This window comes from Mesoplodon densirostris, chromosome 5, assembly GCF_025265405.1.
Source record: "Mesoplodon densirostris isolate mMesDen1 chromosome 5, mMesDen1 primary haplotype, whole genome shotgun sequence".
Lineage (NCBI taxonomy): Eukaryota > Metazoa > Chordata > Mammalia > Artiodactyla > Ziphiidae > Mesoplodon > Mesoplodon densirostris.
In genome coordinates this window covers 106607031-106626157 of record NC_082665.1, presented here as the reverse complement: position 1 = coordinate 106626157, position 19127 = coordinate 106607031, and the positions used below count along the sequence as shown (strand labels likewise).

The window sequence follows — 19127 nt, the reverse complement described above, 5'->3', positions numbered from 1 at the left end:
GGAAAGGAAGCTGCCCACCTACCCAGACCCCTTCTCCAGAGGGAGCAGGCCATAAAGCAGAGAGGCAGTGAGCTTAATTGAATTCATGTTTAATAATTACAGGCACCGTGCCCCCCCTTCCCCCTGCCCAGGCAGCAGCAGGGGTGGTGCAGGGGCTGGGGCGTATGCCCCCAGCAGCGAGGACGGCAGTCCCAAGAGTGATTTTTCAGAAAATAAAAAAGGACCAGGGGCAGGCGGTGGTGCCCCCCCCAAGACACACCAAATTTCAAGACTTTATATATAATATATCTCTGTGCCCCAGGGGGAGGAGAGGGACACCTGGCAGCATCCTGGAGGGGAGCCCCACGCAGCCCCAAGCCATCCTGCCTCTTCAGCCACTTTATTAGCTCAGACATCGCACTACAGGAACCCACTGCCACTGCCGCCGCTGCTGCCGCCCGCCCCTTGCAGTCCGGGCGGCTGGCCTGGCCATCCGAGTGTCCATGGGGCTCCAAGTCCCCGGCCCCACCCGCCCTCAGTTGTGGTCAGACTCCTCCTCCTCCGCCTCACGAAGCCACTTGAAGAAAGCCGTGACAGATTTAAGGGCCACACCCTTGCCCTGCTGTTCAGCGGGGTCCTTGCTACTCTCCCAACTATAGAAGGCGTCCTCCTTCACCACGTCCTCATCGTACAGCGCATCAAAGAACATCCGAAGCAGGTCTGCAAGCAGGCAGGACAGCAGTTACAGGCACGCTGCCCACAACCACTCCATCCCCCCTCCCAGGGATCCCTCCCCTAAGCCCCACTGCTGAGACAAGGCCCTGACCCACCGTGCCGACATTTGTGTGTCTGGCCATTCCAGAGTAACTAGGTCTCTGACAGGATGCTTATCTCATGATCTAAGAGACTGATGTGCAAGAGTGAGTCATTTGGCCAAAACTCGGAAACCTGCACGCACACCCTCAGATCCACAACCGCTGCCTATGGACAGCCTCCCACCCCCATCCCACAGCAATGGCAGCAACAGATTATTTACCCCAAGCTTGTTCTCCAAATCCCACGCACACCCATCCTGGGGACCCTATACAATCAATTATCCACTCTGCCCTGTATTTTCAAGCCCAAGTTTCTCCCATCTAAACACAAAAGGCCTCCTTTACAACTGCTCTCTTTACAGCCAAAAAGATCTCTTTTGACAAGAGATTAGTTGAATTCAAAGATTTTTGTCTACACTTGCTGTTTTCTTTTCCTCCTGATTCAGGTATTACTCTGTCCTTTCCAATCCAGATCCTGCCCCCTGCTGTACCAAATACTGTTTCTGCCAGGGTGGCCTCCATGTTTTCACACTCCAGAGGCCCTAATTTTCAGATCTGCTCCTATGGAATCCGGGCACATCTAGCATTACTGACCACTTCCCTCTCCTGAAATCACTCTGTCCTTTGTTCACAGGGTCCTATCCTCCTTTGGTCCCTACCTGTGGGACCTCTACCTCCTCAAGGCTGTATCCCTTGGGCAATCCTATACCCTCTTGTGACTTGCACATGTGTTGCCCTGTGCCAGCAGTTCAAGAGATGGGCCTCCAGCCCTCACCTCTTCCTCTCCAAATGAAATCAGACACCCAGTTGTCTACCTGATATCTCTGATCGCCCCCACCAGGACCACAAACTCAACATGACCAAACTCAACTTGACCCAGTGTTCCCTACCGCCCAGTGAATGGCATCCCCCACTATCACCTCACCTGCTGAAACTATCCTGGGAGTCATATACGACTTCCAATCTCTCACCACCCGTCCCCCAGGCCAGTGTGTGTCTTGAATCTGCCCACTCCTCTCCCATCTCCATTGCCACCAGTGAGGCTGAGTCACTACCAACACACCCCTGATCTGCTGACCCGGCCACATTCACATTCACCCCACTCCAAAACACTCTTCCCACTAATGGCCAGGATGATCTAAAAACTAAAAAAGAATGTTTAAAATCCTTGCTTAAAATCCCATAAAGGCCTTTTCCTATCCATAGATTAAAGCCCAAAACTCATCCCATGGCTTACACAGCCCTGCATGACCTGGCCACATCCATCCCTCCACCCAACTTGCCTCACATACAACTGGTTGCTGTGCTCTCCCACACTGGTATTCCTTCAACGGTTTTTACCTTGCATCATGTTTTCTACCTCAGGGCTTCCCTTAACACACAGTTCCTTCTTGTCAAGTCTCCCCCTCCCATTTGTCATTTAGCTCCCATGTGTCAATTCCCACTCATTCTCTGACTAGGTAAATTCTCCCAGAGAGTACCCTTGCAGGACCCATTTTCCAACATTCATCTTGACTCCATGCCAACATGGCAACTATGCTTGACTTAATCACTGGTAATACCCCAATGTCCTGGCACATACCTGTTTGCTAAATGCATTAACCTCAGGCATATTAACCTAAGCCTCAGCCTCCCAATATGGAAAAGGGGGGAACACCATCTACCCTAAACAATAGTTGTGAGGATTAACTGAGGCAAAGAAAAGCAGCTCAGCCCTGTACCAGGCAGAGGGAGCACAGGATACTTGGAAAACGTTACCATTTATCACCTCTGCACTCCTGGCATCTAACAGTTGGCTAGGCACAAAACAGGTAGTCAATTAACCTTCAAGGCCGAGTCTTGCACTTGTAGGTAAGGAAACAAACAAATGTTTGTTTCAGGGGGAAGGACTCAACCATCAGGATATTTTGCTCTCCAGTGACTACCCACTTCTCCTGGATTGAGACCCTTTCCACAAGTGCCCCTACTATCTGGTAGTTCCTCCAGCCCACCCCATCCCTGTGGCCTGGATCTTACTGGGGGGCTGTTCTAAGGTCACTACAAGGGCCTGGAGGGCATAGAGCGCCTGCAGTTCCTTCTGCTCGTCACATAGGTACTTCTGTAGCAGTTTCGCTCGCGCTTTCAGCACCGCAACATCCACTCGGAGAGGAGTCTCAACTACAGGGAGGAAGACAGGGATAAGTGGAATAATGCACCCTCAGCCTGGTTCAGAACTGGAGACAAAGACCAAAACCTCCCTCCCTCCATATCTGTTGGGCCCACCCTTGCCCCACCAACTCCCTGGCTCCTCTTACAGAAAATTGCAGAATAGCAGACCGTTGTCATGAGAGCTCGAACTAATGTGTTGGATGCTACCTGCTGCTCATTCACGTTGGCCTGTGAAGAAGACAGACAAATGGCCCGTAAGTTCTGAATTATGCCTGGAAGGCTCCATTCCTGCTGCCCTCACTTGCACTACCTTCTCCTTTCTCTCTCTCCCCCAATATCCAGGAGAAATATACCTCTATCCAGTCAAACACCCGCTGGTTACTGCTGCCCTCCTTCAGCAGCTTCTCCAGCTGCTTGCTCAGCTCCTCAGAGGACAGCAACCTCTGGCCAGGGGCTTCTGACTCCTCTCCCAAGGTATACTCCACCTTCTGCAAGCAAAAAGGCCCACGGTTGGGAGGTAAGTGTGTCACGTGAGATGAGGGAAGAGGAAAGGACTGGCTGACCCCAACTGCTAGAGTTAACTTAAGTCCAGCTGCAAACCTGTGCAGTGACAAAGGCACCGACATCCTGGCCTTCAGGTAAAAATTCCTTCCAGCTGAGTCCAGCCTCTCGCCACAGCGTCCCCACCTTCTTGGGACCCTGGAAAACATAAGACCAACTTAGCAACTCTCTTTCTCTCCAAGAAGCTAACAGCTCCACAAATGTCATCCAACAAATGCCTACTGAAAGCCCACTAGGTGCCGGCTAGCAGCTCAGGATGCTACAGAGGTCCTGAATGGGAACAGTGCTTCCACGCCTACGGTCTAGTAACGGGCACCAACATCAGTCAAATAACCACCCCAAGTCATAAGAACTCACCCACCACCACTCTGTGAGCTGTCACAGGATTCTCAAAGAATTACTGGACCACAAAAGGTAAACAACCAAATCCAAGTATCTCATCCTAGCCTTCCACGCTCATCTACATTTTTTCTAAAATAGCTTAGTTTTTCATTATTGCAAGTAACAAATGCTTATGGGAGAGAAAAACTTCTAATAGGTACGCTTATTTGGTTCCCAAGTCCAGAAAATTTTAGAAGCAGATGTTAAGTCCCCATCCCCAACCCAACACAAATCAGAAATCTTCACGTAAACGGCAGTTTGAGTTCATTTTCTGTAAAGGGCAAGAGATTCTGAAGCCATCACTGTTTTACAATAACAGATATTCAGGATGACGCCATCAACCCTTGACAAAATTACTGTACTGCATGGATTTTAAAAACGCCCATTTTACCACCACTAAAACTGAGTTGTCTCACAGTTGGCGTATTACCACATTTTAAAAATATGACCATGGGCTTCCCTGGTGGCGCAGTGGTTGAGAGTCCGCCTGCCGATGCAGGGGACACGGGTTCATGCCCCGGTCCGGGAAGATCCCACAGTCTGCGGAGCGGCTGGGCCCGTGAGCCATGGCCGCTGAGCCTGCGCGTCCGGAGCCTGTGCTCCACAACAGGAAAGACCACGACAGTGAGAGGCCCACGTACCGCAAAAAAAAAAAAATATATATATATATATATATATATATATTTATATATGACCATGTCTTTTCTTTCTCAGCAGTGCATAGATAAGATGTTGTAGAATCTATGGCACCTTAGAGTCAATGAAATACATCAATAGTTCCATATGCTTTTTCTTTTAAATTTCTCAGAAACTATCCTGGTACATATTTCTACCTAAAACAAGTAATATTATGCTGAAAGAACAATTCCTCTCGATTCAAAGACTTACTCCTCTAAGTTCCAGATAGCTGAACTCTTTTAAAAAACTGCACTTCCCAACATCTCACCACTACTAAGTACCACACCCAACTTGCCTTTCCCATCATTTCACCATTCTCCTTGCTAATCAAAATTAATTTTAACAAAGCGGTTTCTGTCGTGAACGTTACCAAATAGACACCACTTTGCAACTTCACAGTACTTAAGGCACTCCATTTTAGCTATTTTATTTCACACTTTACTTCACACTGTTGTTTTCATTAAGCTGTCGTTTCTTGTTTCTTTTCCAACTTGTTTCCTAACTGTGTTTTTATTCACTGCTGTGTTCCCAGTGCCTAGTATACGGTAAATGTTCTAAAAGATGCCAGTTGAATGAATGAGTGAATCAATCAAGGGCCTAGGGCCTTAGATTCTCATTCTCCTCCAGCCTTGGCCAGAACCTACAACAGGCACTGGTCTGAGGGAGAATGCCAGCCTCGACATTTCCTCTCCCAGGTACCCACACAGCACTACCATCCCACCAAAGGACCATGAGGCTTCAGGGTCACTGCCAGCACCCAAAACCACATGGTGGGAAGAGAAGTTCTCAACACACCACCTCTGAAAGGCTCTCTCACTCACCATGCTTTTGCATAGGAGCCCCAGGATCTCCAGCAACAGGGAAGCAGCTTTGCCCAGGGGTCTCAGAGGTTTTGTAATCTCCCTACAAGAGAAAAATCCAGTGTTGATAGCCTTCCACGCCCTCTCAACACACTATCCCATCCCTCCCTAAATCCGGGGGTCTAAGTTGCCACACCTCCCCTCCCTCTCCCCTCTTCTTCCTGTTTTTACCTCCCCTGAATTCCACCAAAGGGGACTAACCTGAACAGCTCCCCCATGGGCACCCCACCTTCATGCAGAATGGGCGTTACCAGTTCTGCTAGGTAGAGCCACACATGAGGGATATCAATTTCCATGTCTTCAGCCAATTCCAGGATTTCATAGAGCCTGCAAAGAGAATTCAAAGTCATCTAGGAGAGACAAGATGCACTCCTACCCTCCTGCTTGAGCAACAAAGGCACGGCTAAAGGATCAACCGTGGAGCACTTCAGGAACACTTCCTAAACATGGGGCAATTATCTCAAACTAAGGCCATCTTCTTCTGCTTAGATGGCTCACCGCCAACCCTGCCAAAAGTTATGTTGACCAGGATGGCTGAGGAGCCTACATTCTTATCTAAGGTTCCACGGGTCCTACAAAGGAGGGAAATTAGTGGGTATGTAAAAGTGGGAGGCCCATCAAGTCAGTCATACCCTTGGTAGTACTGGGCAGTGGAGAGGTGCCCGGCACAGAGCAGCTGGTGCAGCAGTCGCCCCATGTGCTCACGGGCAATGGCGCTGCGCTCCAGTGTGGACTCGATGCCGTGCCGCACAAAGATGAAGAGCAGCGAGGGCGAGGCCAGCTCCTGCACGCACTGAACTGCCTCCTGCAGGGGCGCAGCACACAGAAGAGAGACCAGTCACTGTCTGGCCCAGACCCTACACCCATGCCTGTCGGAACAGGCCCCTTCCCGCCCACCCTGCCATCACTCAGACCACTCCCACTGCTTACCTTCATGTCATTGAGATGGAGGTATTCCTCAATGATGGCCCTGGATTTCTTCTCCAGCTCCTCTTCAGAGAGCGCAGCCTTCGGAGGACTCACAGGGGGCAGGGCGGCTTCTCGCTTCACTGAGCGAAGAAAAACAGATCAGAGATTCTTCAGTTCCAGTCTTCCTAGCAAGCAGGGTCTGGAGCCCTGAAGACACTGTCTGGGTACTAGCTAGTCCCAAACCAGCCCACACCCTTCCCTTCCCCACCCCCCAGCCCCTTACCAGCATCCCGCCCGCGGTCCCGATCCTCCGTGAGGCTAGCTGCCTTGCGCAGTCCCTCAGGCTGAGAGGGCCGCTCTCTACTCCGCTCCTCCACTTCCTTGCTGAAGCTCCGCTTGGTGGCGGGTGTCCGTGCGCGATCAAGCCGGTCACCACGGTCACCTCCCCGTTCACTTCGCTCTAGGCGGTCTCCCCGGTCCCCAGCTTTCTCACCTCGTTCCCGGCTCAAGCTACTCCTGGAAGAAAGACAGGCACATCGTCTCTCACCTATACTGCCCACATGCACTCTTGTTTAACTATCCAACATGCTGAGCAACTGTCAGGCCTTGTTCTTGTCATCAGGTATATGCCCAATCTCAGCCAGGAGCTCTGAGAATTACAGGTGTAAGGATTCCTATGGCAGCAGTCAAAACCCAATCAGTACTCCCAGCGTGAAAACAAAAACACCGAGGAAACCTCACCTCTGTACCACACGTCTGTTATCTGTGCTTTCTGTAGGTACTGCTTGTTGAAGGGCTGAGAAGCGATTCAAGGTACTAGTAGCTGCACGAGCAGCTTCTGATGCTGGGGAGGGAGAAAACCCAGATTAAAACCTATTTCCGTACATCCTATCCCCTACTCGCCAATTTAGGACACTTGGTCCTAGTCCTGACACTAGAGTAGTTCAGTCCCTAGTGCCAAGTATTACCTAACTAACCACTCTGTAATGAAAGCCCCCGGTACAGAGAAGACGCTGCCCTCAGGAGAGCTGATTCCTAACCACCCAGCTCTTTACAGTGGCCTCCATACCTGCATCGGAGGGCTTGGCTCCTGAGCCTCCACTGCTACCCTTGCCCCAGCTCAATCGCCCTCCAGGTGCAAACAGCTGGTTGTTAGAATCAATGGAGCCAGGCTGAGGAAGGAAAGGGAGTGAGGGTCACGGGTCTGATCCAGCCAAAGCCCCCGCCAGCCCTCACCACACACAGCCGTAAGGGGCCCAGACCAGGGTCCAGACAAACTTTCCCTGTAAAGGGCCAGACAGTAAATATTCACTACAGACCAGGTAGTTTGGACTACTCAACTCTGCCACTGTAGCACAAGAGCAGTCACAGACAAAACATAACCACACTGTGCACACTGAAATTTAAACTTTATATAATTCCTTAACACAAAGTATCATTCACTTTTTGATTCTTTTCAACCATTAAACAATATAGAAAACTCTCATTCTTCGCTTGTGGGCTGTATAGAAGGAGGGAATGGCTGGATTTGGTGTGTATATCAGGGTGCTGACCACTGGTCCAGACCAATGTGAATACATCCCCTAGAGTTGGCACTCCCGTCTCCAGCAATCTAACCAGCTAGTCTAAGGGGGAAAACTGAGCTGTCACCTTCCCAACCTCAGACAAGTGAGGGGATTAAGATCCAAACCTGGGCTTAAGGCCCATCTGACCTCTTTATCCTCCCATCACTGACATCAGCCCTTCCAACACACACACCCCTACCTTCGTGATCTTAGTGAGTCGTGAGGTGTCAATAGGGCGGCTGCCCTTGCTGATGGGCACTGTGTTCCAGCCACCATCATCCACAAGTGGAAGGCCACGGCCTGGGACAAAAAGGAAAGCATATGGAATGACGGGTAAGTCCCAAGAACCTCGTTCCCGAGGGCTGCCCCCAGCCTCCCTTCCTCAGATCCTCAGTTCCATCATGGGGTCTCAGTGGCCCAGACACGTGGCACTAACAAGAAGTCATCAGTGGAAAGCACAACCCCTCACATTGTCCCTCCTCAGTCCCAGCCTCAAACTCACTGATGGGTGGGCCTGGAGGGCCACCTCGACGCTTGTCGCTGCCCTTGGCCATTAACTGCTGCACTTTTATGTGCTCCCGATGCTCCTCCAACTCAGCTTCCTTGTGGATCTGGTCAATCGTCTTGGGACCCTGGTCCCCTCGACGCGGCACCCAATTACTCTGTGGGGACAGGCCAGTCACAAGGTAATAACATCAGACAGGGCCAGACAAAAGTGTCGGGAACTGGGACTGTGGGGTCAGAGGCAGCAAACAGTGGGAAAGAGGGGACACACACCCGTCGCAGATCCAGCACATCTTGCAGCATAAAACGGATTCGGGATGAAGTCTTCTTTTCCTTAATGATTTTTTCCATCTGGTTGAAATACTGATCCATCCGGGGCTAACAAGAAGCAAAGGGATCAAGTTCAGGAATTTCTAAAACTTCACCTCCAACTACAGGCCCTGCCCCTCCTCAGGCCTTCAGCTCCGCCACTGTAGCTCAGTGGCACACAACAGCTGGGAAGGGTGTCTGCCAGTGGACCGCAGACCCCATGAGCTTCAGCCTGTCCTCTCCCGTACCCCAGGACCCCCTACCTTGGCCTTTTCAAAGTCCAGGTCTTTGCCAATGGTGGTGAGCAGACGACAAAGGCATTCGAGGGACTCTTCATCATGGTTCTTAAGTAGTTTAACCACACAGTCGTGCATGATTGCCTCTGTTAACATCTTCAGCTTGAACAACTCCCCAATAAACTTGATATTCCCTAAAGAGCGCCGCCGGGCTATGTCTCGAGCCTCTTCCAGCTCTTCCTTCAGGCGTCCCCGTTCCTCTGCCTGCCAGTCATGGGACAGGGACCACATCAAAAAGACAGCCAGCCACTCAGCTAAAACTGTTCTCTCTTCCACTATCTAGATCCTAAACCTAGCAGCAAGCACTCACGTCCTAAGGCAGAGAAACCCCCAAAACACCAATATCCCCACCCCCACGTCTGCAGCTGAGTAGCATCTGGGTGAGCAGCAGAACTGGGAATGGAGTTTCTCTCACCGTAGCAGCTTCATCCATCTCTTTTTGCTTCTTCTCAAAAACCTCATCATCATCTTTGTCTTTTTCAAACTCCTTCTGACATCGATTTAACAACAGTTTTCGGAAATTCACAGTCACTGTTGGCTTTTCTGTAGTGGGCACTTTCAGCTGTATGTCAAAGAGAATGCCACATTCAGACCAGTCCAGGGAAGGGAAAACCCTCCAGAAGTCTTCAACTACCTGACCCAGGAAGACCCCTGGCCCTGGCTCTGCCACCAACAGCACAGGATAGAGGAGAACCAAGAAGCTGGACTCAGAGTCTTAGGAAGAGAAGTGGGAGGCTAAACCACAAGGTTTAGGAAACAGTGGACACTGACCGCCATGAGGCAGCGGCACATGTTGGCATAGGCCACGGAGAAGTTGGGTTCCGAAATGGCCTTCTCGAAGATGAGGTCAATGACCCCTTTGAGGCGCTCCTCGGTGTCGATGGCTAGCTGCGTCACCTGCTTCATCAGCTGCTGGAACATCTGGGGTGTCAGCTTATTCAGGATGGAGCGCACCCTGCGGAACAGGTCCTGGAGAGGAGAGGAGACAGAGGAGACATGGAATCCAGTGAAGTTTTCAGAAGAACAGGGGCTGCTGGGAGGGATGGGGAACGTAGATACCAGTAACGAGAACGGACAGAGGCAAAGAGGGCAAGGCTGGCTCAGAGGGCAGACTTTGCAAAGAAGGGATGGAGACCAAACCACCACGTGCAGGTACCTGGGTCTTGCTGCCATCCGTGTCCTCCTCCCCTCGGTCCTTATCAGCCACTGTCCGCTTGCTACTCGGTTTCCAGGCCTTCTCTGCTTTGTTCAGCTTTATATCTTCGGTCATTGACACCGTGGCAATGATCTTGCGCGGTTCCTTTCGGGGGCCCTGCTGAGATCGCCGGGGTCCCAGACCAGCCTGCTAAGCAAGGAGCAGGGACAAGAGAAGCCACGGAACTAGTCAGCACGACCTACCACCACTACCACACATATCCAGGGCAGACTTCTCCCCACCCCCCAACGAGATACAGGAGGCCAACATCCCCAACTCCCCTTGCCAGTCCCACTCACCGGCCCTCGGGGCAGCTCCCCACCTGGCCCACCCCTTGGGGGCCCACGGGTGTTAAGCGCTGGTCGGCCAAGGTTGGCAAAGGACGGAGTGAAGTCTGGGCCACAATTTATGCCTGGAAGTCTAGCGGGATCCACTGACCGCAATGGTGTTTTATTGGCCTGCGAAAAGGACAGGGAAGGTATGAGAAACAGGCTAGGGCTAGCTACTGACCACTCTTTCAAGACCTCTGGCTCCTCCCCAGCCAGCCAACCTGCCCAGACTTACCCTCTCCCTTAAGCCCACCAACCTTATCCAACACCACATCACTGATATGGGGCAATCCCTCTGGCTTCTGCATACTGGCAAAGATGAACTGAAAGCCAAGCAGGAACTCACGGTCATAACGCTTTTTCTCCTCAAGGTTTAGAGGCTTCCACTGATCTGCAAGGAAAACAGGATGAACCAATCACACTGCTTTCTCGTGGGGCCCTGGTAAGCATACTCAACCCTTCTCAACCCTTCCTCTGCATACCTGACTTATATTCATACTTCTGTTCCCCCGGCTGGATGTTCTCAGCATTTTCAATCTTGTCTTCCTTTGAGTCCCAGGTCTCATCTGCTTCCTCAGGTCGCGGGGGCACACTGCTGCCCTCAGGCTCTGGGCTGGGATTGTTGCCTACAGGAGGCTGATTTTCTACCTCTGGTACTCCTGGGTTCACCTGTCACCATTGGACATTCCGTTTTGGTTGCAGTGTGACCGCTGTTCCATACCCAAACTTTGCCCTTCTCCCTCCACTTTCTGCTCCCTTACCTCCTTGAAGGCATCTAGAAGGTCTCCTACAGCCTCCTTCTTATTGAGCTCCTTAATTTTCCGTCTCCTCTTTGGCACAGATACTGCCACTATTTGGGGGGGGAGGAGTGAGAATAACTTAAGGAGTACCCTCAATCCCTCAGAAAAACAAAAAGCAGCCACTGTACAATATTCCCTTTTTTCATCACACCCTCTCGACTTAAAATTCCTTAATCTAACCCTTAGGAGTTCCATTACAGAGCTTCTATGACCCAGACACAATGGCACGAGAGGTCATCAATGAAGAAAAAGAACCACACCCAGCGTGCCCCACCTCTACCATCCAGCCACACCTTACCTTGGGTGGCTGATGCCACCTCCAAATTCTGGGACAGGTGGGCTGGGACAGGGGTGCTCTCTAGGGGGAGCGGTTCCTCTCCTCCCTTCTCACCCTCAGCTTCTCCTTCCTCTTCCTCTTCTTCCTCTTCCTCCATGTCCTCCTCCTGAGCAGGGGAAGCAGCTGGAGGAGCCACAGCTGGAGTGGCAGAAAGGATGGTGGGAGGAGCCACCGATGCAGCCTCCTTGGCCTGCTCCTCTGGTTCACTGACTGGGCTTAAGTCCACAGCTGGTGGCGAGGGGGCTCCGTTGAGCAGTTCCTCAGGTTGGGCAGTTGGAGCAATGGGCATGGGGGATTCAGAGGGACAAGCCGGGGGAGGGAGAGGGGCAAGCTCCGGGCTCAACTCCAACTCTGGTTCCAAATTCTCAGATAGGACCGTGCCATTAGGCTCAGGAAGAATTTCCACCTTGTGGGATGCCAGCGGGGTGGGAACCTGGAGAGGACTGGAAGAGAACTCAGATTCTGGAACTGGTTTGCTAAGTGTCACTTCTACTTCCAGTATGGGTTCAGCGAGGGGAGTGGGTTCTGGAGAGAGGCAATATGGCTCCCCAGTTTCAGGGGGCATGGGGGTTGATTCTTCTACAGACGTTTGTATCATCCCCGTTGTCATAGTGTCCCCAGGAATAGGGAGGACTGTGAGATTAGGCTCAGACCCTGGTTCCAAGACTGGGGGTGGTGATGGGGTCGGAGAAGGTGATGAAGGCTGGGATTCTGAAGGGCTGTGCTCTGGGCCAGGCAGCCCTGGCCGCTCCCCAATGATTGCTCCCTGCGACCGGTCATCTGCACCATAGGAAGAACGAGTAATTAGAGGCAAGTCCTTCACTGCTACTGCTCTTCCTCCTCCCAGTCAAGCATTCCCAACCTAACAGCCCCCTACACACACACCAGTCTTCTCCCACCTAGGTCTTTTCCATTCTCACTCAAAATCCAATCTACCCTAAAATCCGACTACCTGACACCTAAGTCATTCTTCTCTGGCACCCAGTTCAAGTCACTCCACTTCCCTGGCATTTTAAATGTTCACACTCCTTTTCCCCATAAAGGCTCTGCCCCACCCGCTTACTTACCTGGCCGGACAACAACAGCAACCTGGGGTGTCTCCCCATTAGCCTGAGGCTCCAGACCACCTCCCGTCTGCAGGACACAAAGGGTTACCAAGTTTGCCCTGAAGAGTCCCACAACCCTTCTTTACTAGAGCCATTTCTACTTTAGCCGCCTAGAAATCCAGGAAAGCAGGGAAATAAATCCCTTAGTTGAAGAAAAAGATCCAGGGACCTAGGAGTCCAGGGCAGAACAGCCATCCCAGCCAGGGCATCACTCAAAGAACAGTACCTGGGGAGGGGTGGGTGTGGAGGCAGTGCGGGCCCCAGACATGATCTCCTCTGTGATATCCTTCCCTCCTTGGTTTGGGTCTCGAATTCGGATCTGGGGGAAAAAAAGCTACAGGATGAGTGGGAAGCAGAAGGAACCCACCTCTCCACCCTGCCCCACTCCTAGGACTCCAGGCCAACCCCCTACCCCTCACTGAGAAGCAGGCAGGTGGGTGCCAGAAACCCCATGAGTTCTACTGTCAACCCATCCAGCTGCTCTTACAGTCTCGTCTTGGCCCCCACCCCTAAGACACCCTTGACCTCACAGCAGCCACGTACATCACAATGCCCCTCCCTCCCTCATCCCTGCCCAACCAGAAGTCCTCAAGAAGTGGCTGCATGCCCTGGGGCCCAGGACCCCCATCTAGCACCCATCCGGCTCACTTGTGGCTAGTCTGCTTGATCTCTGGGGGCAGGGACCAGATCCAGTGGGTGGAGCCAGGGTGACTCAGCGGCTTCCCCAGCCCTGGCACCCTATTCTGGGCACCACGCCCAGGGCTTGAGGACCGAGCAGAGGCGGAGGCCTCGAGAGCTTCCAGGACTGGGGGGTGGGGCCACAAAAAGCAAACCATTTCCAAGGCAAGCCACCAGAAATCCAAAACCAAACTTAGATGTTACAGACCCAGGACCCAGGTCTCTAATGAATTTCCCCACCAGACACTCCAATCTTCCAGTAAGCTTCTTCTACACGGAAATCTTAGCACCTTACAAAGAACCTAAGCACTTCACAGATACCCATTCTCTGCCTACTCTCAGCTGAAGATCTCCCTCAATTTCCTGCTCCCTGACCCACAACGTGCCTGACCTTGATTCTCCCTTTCCCAGATATCCTAGAGCCCCCTGCTGCTACTCACCGTCTTCCGCTCCCTCTTAGGAGCAATCTGGGGTGGCTGGTTCATCAAAACCGGCGGGGGAGCCACACCAGTGGGAAATTGCTGCACACCCTGGGCTGGGTAGTAGGCACCAGCTTGGGGGACGGGAGGGACACGGAAAGGAAGAACAGTGGCAGGGTCAGAGCCCAACCACATACAAATGCCTGCTTGAACACCTCCCACCCCCTGGAGAACCTCTCATCACCCACAGCTGGCCCCTCGCCCTGCCCCACCCTCCTCCCCAAGGGAATGAGGTGTCTATCAAAGCTGGGGAACCAGTCTGAACTGCGTTTACAAGAATTCCTAACACTGACACACACACGCCTTGTAGGCAGGCACTTCTTCCCCACCATACACCAGCTACCAGGACTATGTCTGCTCCTCTTCTGCCCCGTAAGGTAACACGTATGCACCCCACCCCCAGCAACACACACACATATACTCTGAGAGAGCAGCAACTACTTAACCTGAAACAGAATCAGGTCTTTGGCTGGGAATGATAAAAACAGATTTGCCACCCCTGTTCCATTCAACCTGAGTCCAATTCCAGTCTCCAGCCCTTTGCTAAGGGGCAAGGAAACAAAAAGTAACATTATGAACCAGGCCCAGGATGAGAAAAATTCCTTAAAGCAATGGTCTCCAAAATGGGATACATTCTTTAATATCATCCATAACCTCCACTTGTTTGTTTCTGACAAGCAACATTAAGTGCTATTTGTCTAAATTATGCATACGTATAACAAACAAAAACATACATTAAAAGTACATACTCAAAATTTTTCCTGATGGTCAAAAAATTTTGGAAACCACTGCCATAAAGAACAGACTAATCCTTTCCTAGAATATAAATGAAAAACAGCTACAGAAACCTCTCAGATCCATGTCACATGGGCTCCCCCCAACCATGGAACGAGTGTCACAGGGAATATTTACTAACAGGCCTTCAAACTAGTGCTTGAACTGTATTCCTTGACGTGGGGAGGACTCCAACTCTCAGCAACCGTATAAAATCCTCTCCGTACCACCCCCAACACCAGTTACACATTAAGCACCAATCCCTGCTACCCCTGTCATTTTTAGACCAAGAAACAAGCCTGGGAAGGGTCTTAGCAATTAGTAAGTGAGTTTAGATGCTCCCTGGGACTCACTCTCACCTGACTCCCTCCCCTGCTTACCGTAGGTCCCAAACTCTGTAGGGCTTGCACCCGGATAGAAGCTTGGGGCTCCCGGCTGCACAGGATACTGCTGTGTCGGGACAACATATGTGGAACGCCCCTGGTGGAGGGGAAGGGGGGAGAAGGAGGGGAGAGGAGTTGACGGAGCTACAAATACCGTATCAGGCTACAAAGAGAATATAAGGCAAGACACGACAAGCCAACTCTAGGCAATGGCCAGAAGAAAGTCCCACCTCTGGAGAAGAGGTGGGACTGGGGGGTCAGGGTAAGGAAAGTAGGAGTTGGGGTACAAGGTTGTGTGGCCTCCAGCCCCCAAGCCTCCAGCCTCACCTGTCCAGGGATGTAGTAGGCCCCCTGGGAGGCTGGGTAGGAGATCTGGGAAGGGATCATCATTACTTGGGATCCAGCAGGGTAGACATGGGCAGCTGGGCCAGGGCGGGCGGGGGCTGCACTCTGCACTCGGGAGGCTGCACTGCTCGGGGGCTGGGCCCGGCTAGGGTAGAAGTGCTGTCAGGAGGGAGGAAGGCAGTTGGCACTGGGAAGGGGAGGAAGTGGACAGCAAAATGGCCATTCTGCTATGTCTCTAGTCTGGTGAGAAGTGCCAGGGGCTTTGGAGCATGGGGACCAACACTTCCAAGATTCACCTGACCAAGTGATGTTTAAGTGGCCTCTTGTACTCACAATGTGCCCTCCAAACTCAGATACACACTTTGCACTCTGCACATTTACTCCCTCCCTGCCATGCATACTCATGTCACCTCCTCCGGTCTATCCTTCAGCAGAGACTTCCTAACACCCAGATGCATCATGCCTAAGTAAAGCCTTTTTCAGCAACATACTCCCCAGCATGCACTGCTCCACCCTAAGGTACTGAGGAGCTAACCGCTAACATGCAAGTCTCCCAGTTCCCAGATATGCGCTATGCAAGATTTAGCCCCTAACATGCATTGGTCAGCCTCAGAATGAGGACCTGAACAGCAAACAAGTCCCCACCCTGAGGAACCCCAGTCCCTGTCTCTAGTCCCTGACTAGGGTGGAGGGTAACGGTGAGACCAGGAGAGAGTCCAGGATTAGCAAAGGGGTATTACCTGCAGAGACCTGAATCCTCCCTGAGAGCACATGGGGACAGGAAAGAAGAGAATTATCCCCAAGGTGAGGGGAAAAGATGAAGGAAAATATGAAGGACGCAGGACAAGAATCCTCTCCCACTTAGTGAGGAAGAATTTAGGGAATAGAGAAAGGCAAGAACCAGCTGGAGTGTTTATCTTCCCACAGTCCAAAGAGAAAGAAGGGATGGGGAATGGAGCAACGGCAACTTCCCAGTAAAAGGAGGAAATAGGAAAGCAGGGCCCAAAGAGTTGGCAGCAGGGCCCAACACTGCCCCCAATTCTTAAGGCACCAGGACCCCTAGTAATGCCGCCCCCACCGACTACATACTAACCGAGGGGCCAGCCACCGTAAGTAATCAACAGTGAGAAGTGCAGAGCCCCATGAAAGAACACATAGCAACTGTCAGGAAACTGGGGCAGGTACAGGGCCTCCATAGTTTCCATCCTAGGCCCAAACTGGCCTAAGCTTTACGTGGCCCCCACCCATGCCCCCTACTCCCCTCCCCACAGCCCCTCACCTGGCGGGGCTGAGAAGGCGTGTTCATTTGTGTCGCTTGAGGCGTACTGAACACCACCGGTGCTGTCTGCCCCGGGGGAAACGCTGGCTGAAGGGGGGAGACCAGATTTCAGCAAGAGGGGAAACCCAGGTGGGGCAGAAACTCAAGCTGGTGAAGGGGGCAGATCTGTGGCAAGAGCCTCAACAGTCCACATATACCCTCCCCATGACAGCCCCTGGGAACAGCCCAGGGGCCGTGTCTCAATTTGGCAGCAGGAAGCTGCACTTTGCCCTGACACAGAAAGGGGTGGGAAAATCCAGAGGCTGGAACCTGTTCCTGACCCGGCTGCCTGGTCTCCCCAACCTGCACCCCAGTCACTGCTAATTCCTCCCTAATTACCTGTGGGAGTCCAGGGGATGGGGCAGGTGGGGGGCCTGTGGGCTGTGGAGCTTTGTTCATTTCATTTGGTGCCACATCAGGGTCCCCCCAGCACCTGTTGGGAAAGAGAGGAGCTCAGAAAGGGGAAGGGACCCAAGCTGAAGGCAAATGGAGTGGGGGAAGGGATGAAGCAAGGGCTGGGGCCCACAGCGAGCCCGGGAGGCGCCAAGCGGGTGAAGGAGCATTAAAGACCCAGCTTACGTCCCCACCAACACCCTGTCAAACCCACACCGCCTCCAACCACCCCCCTGACCTGCTGAAACAACCCCTCACTCACCCCCTCGGTTAAGAATAAATCCACGGTGCGGCCTACAGGTTCTGGGCATCCGAGGGCCTGGGGTTGGGAGGTGAGGGGTATCAACCTGGCTCCGCGGGGCCCAAGACCAACCAGACCGGAAATTCCAGGTCTCGCTGGCACCAGGCTCCCGGATCACAAACGGAGCTAGCAGCTTCGGCCGTGGTGTCCCCACCCCCCACCCGGGGACACCGGGTTCGGGGCCTGGCCCGGGGGAACACGAGGCACGCCTGCCGCGGGTGACCACGGGGGCACCCGCGCGGGGCCAGAGACGAGGCCTGCCGCTGCCCAGGAGTGGAGGCCAGGAAGGGCGGCAGTCGGGCCGTAAAGGGCCAGGCGGGCGGCGGCCGAAGAGGAGCCGGTTTGAAGCAAGTGAGGGTCGGCCCGGAGGGCGGGCGGGGCCGGGGGCTCCTCCCTGCCGGCCGCCGCCGCCTCCTTCCCCTGCGCCCTCCCTGCGCAGCGCCGGCCAGTGCCAAAGAACAACGTGTCACTTCCCGGCGGCCGGGCCGCAAAGGGGGGAGGGGGCGGCGGGCCGGGAGCCGCGGTGCCTGCGCCCGCGGGGCCTCCTCGGGTCGGACCGAGGTGGCACTTAGCGGCCGGGGAACCCGGCGCCCTCCCAGCCCGCGGGGACCGCATATTCCGGCCCCGCGCTCCCCCACCCCCACCCAGCAGCCAGGCCGGGCCAGGCCGGGCACACGTGGGCCGGGGATCAGGCCCTGGCGGGCCGGGGCCCGGGCTTGGGCCACGGGGCCAGGGCGCCGGGGCGGCGGCGCAGGGTAGCCGGTCCGGGCCCGGATGGCGGCGGATGCGGGGGGAGGGGGTGGGGGGGCCGGGTCGGGCCCGGACATGGCGGCTTTACCTTCAGTCTCCTTCAGTCCGCGCGGCCGAGCCCCACGCAGCCGCACAGACGTAGTCCACAACCATTTCCGGCTCCCCGCACGGATCCCGCTCGGCGGCCACCGCTTCTCCGCAGGCGCAGCCGGCGCCCACACGTGACCGGCGCAGAAGGCGGAGCTTCGCCCGGCGCCGCGGAGCACATGGGATTTGCCCCGCCTCATCATGTGACCGCCACTGCCCGCCCCGTGTCCCCTCCCGAACTTTGGAACTCCCCAGACCGAGTCCCCTCTGCGTCTCTGTTCCGCGGTTCTTTAGTTCATTCATAATTCGAGCAAGCATTTATTGACTGCATATTGTGTGCTAGGCGAAGTGCTGGCTGAGGGCTGAGAACACTGAAATTAAAGATTCAGTCCTGCGGAAGTAAATCATGGACAAATACGGAAAGAAATACGAATTAGGCAGCTTTGAAACAATGTAAATTTGATCATTGAAAGACCGATTAAACTGAATGTTACACTAAAAGGATTGAAACATTCTAAGTAGGGAATTAGTAGATTTGTCTTTTATAGAGATCGGCCACTCCCAGGGAGGGATTAAAACCAATCACGGAAAGTTCAAATAGTGATGGAAGAAGTAATCCAAGACCTCTCCCTGCCCGATAGCGAAGATTTTGAACCGCCTGAAGGGACACACTAGAGCCACATCTAGTTACTCAGAGTCAGCCTGGATTTTAATCCAAACTCTGCCACTTACTCCCCTGGCGATGTACCTACTATCTACCTACTTAATACCTGTTGTAAAATGGGGATATTTGAAACGAGGCAGTCTGGCTCAGTTCTGGGCTTTTACCCACCGTGCTTTCACGCTA

General features: G+C 53.3%; 1 protein-coding gene and 2 non-coding genes across 6 annotated transcripts; all 3 read right to left on the bottom strand.

The window, feature by feature from the left end:
* Nucleotides 1-73: 73 nt before the first annotated feature.
* Nucleotides 74-18427, bottom strand: EIF4G1 (eukaryotic translation initiation factor 4 gamma 1). Of its 4 annotated transcripts, none has more exons than XM_060099229.1 (33): nucleotides 18282-18427; nucleotides 17405-17461; nucleotides 17089-17182; nucleotides 16711-16797; nucleotides 15414-15590; nucleotides 15084-15183; nucleotides 13891-14003; nucleotides 12999-13091; nucleotides 12734-12800; nucleotides 11628-12446; nucleotides 11291-11379; nucleotides 11012-11198; nucleotides 10787-10920; nucleotides 10500-10658; nucleotides 10162-10350; nucleotides 9777-9974; nucleotides 9421-9567; nucleotides 8973-9209; nucleotides 8674-8778; nucleotides 8399-8558; nucleotides 8096-8196; nucleotides 7401-7503; nucleotides 7073-7175; nucleotides 6615-6847; nucleotides 6353-6471; nucleotides 6055-6227; nucleotides 5624-5749; nucleotides 5384-5465; nucleotides 3543-3641; nucleotides 3296-3430; nucleotides 3089-3170; nucleotides 2811-2951; nucleotides 74-699 (listed from the first exon to the last, which is right to left on the bottom strand). In XM_060099229.1, the coding sequence occupies exons 3-33, from the start codon at nucleotides 17146-17148 to the stop codon at nucleotides 515-517; spliced, it is 4803 nt and encodes a 1600-aa protein (XP_059955212.1). In that variant the 5' UTR covers nucleotides 17149-17182; nucleotides 17405-17461; nucleotides 18282-18427; the 3' UTR covers nucleotides 74-514. The 4 variants fall into 4 exon arrangements, with proteins under 4 accessions (XP_059955212.1, XP_059955213.1, XP_059955215.1 ...); XM_060099230.1 differs by having other exon boundaries at nucleotides 10162-10347; XM_060099232.1 differs by lacking the exon at nucleotides 15414-15590.
* LOC132491483 (small nucleolar RNA SNORD66) lies at nucleotides 8275-8350 on the bottom strand. The gene has a single exon (XR_009532699.1). It is a non-coding gene; the product is annotated as a small nucleolar RNA SNORD66 (small nucleolar RNA).
* Nucleotides 11496-11575, bottom strand: LOC132491484 (small nucleolar RNA SNORD66). The gene has a single exon (XR_009532700.1). It is a non-coding gene; the product is annotated as a small nucleolar RNA SNORD66 (small nucleolar RNA).
* Nucleotides 18428-19127: the final 700 nt, after the last annotated feature.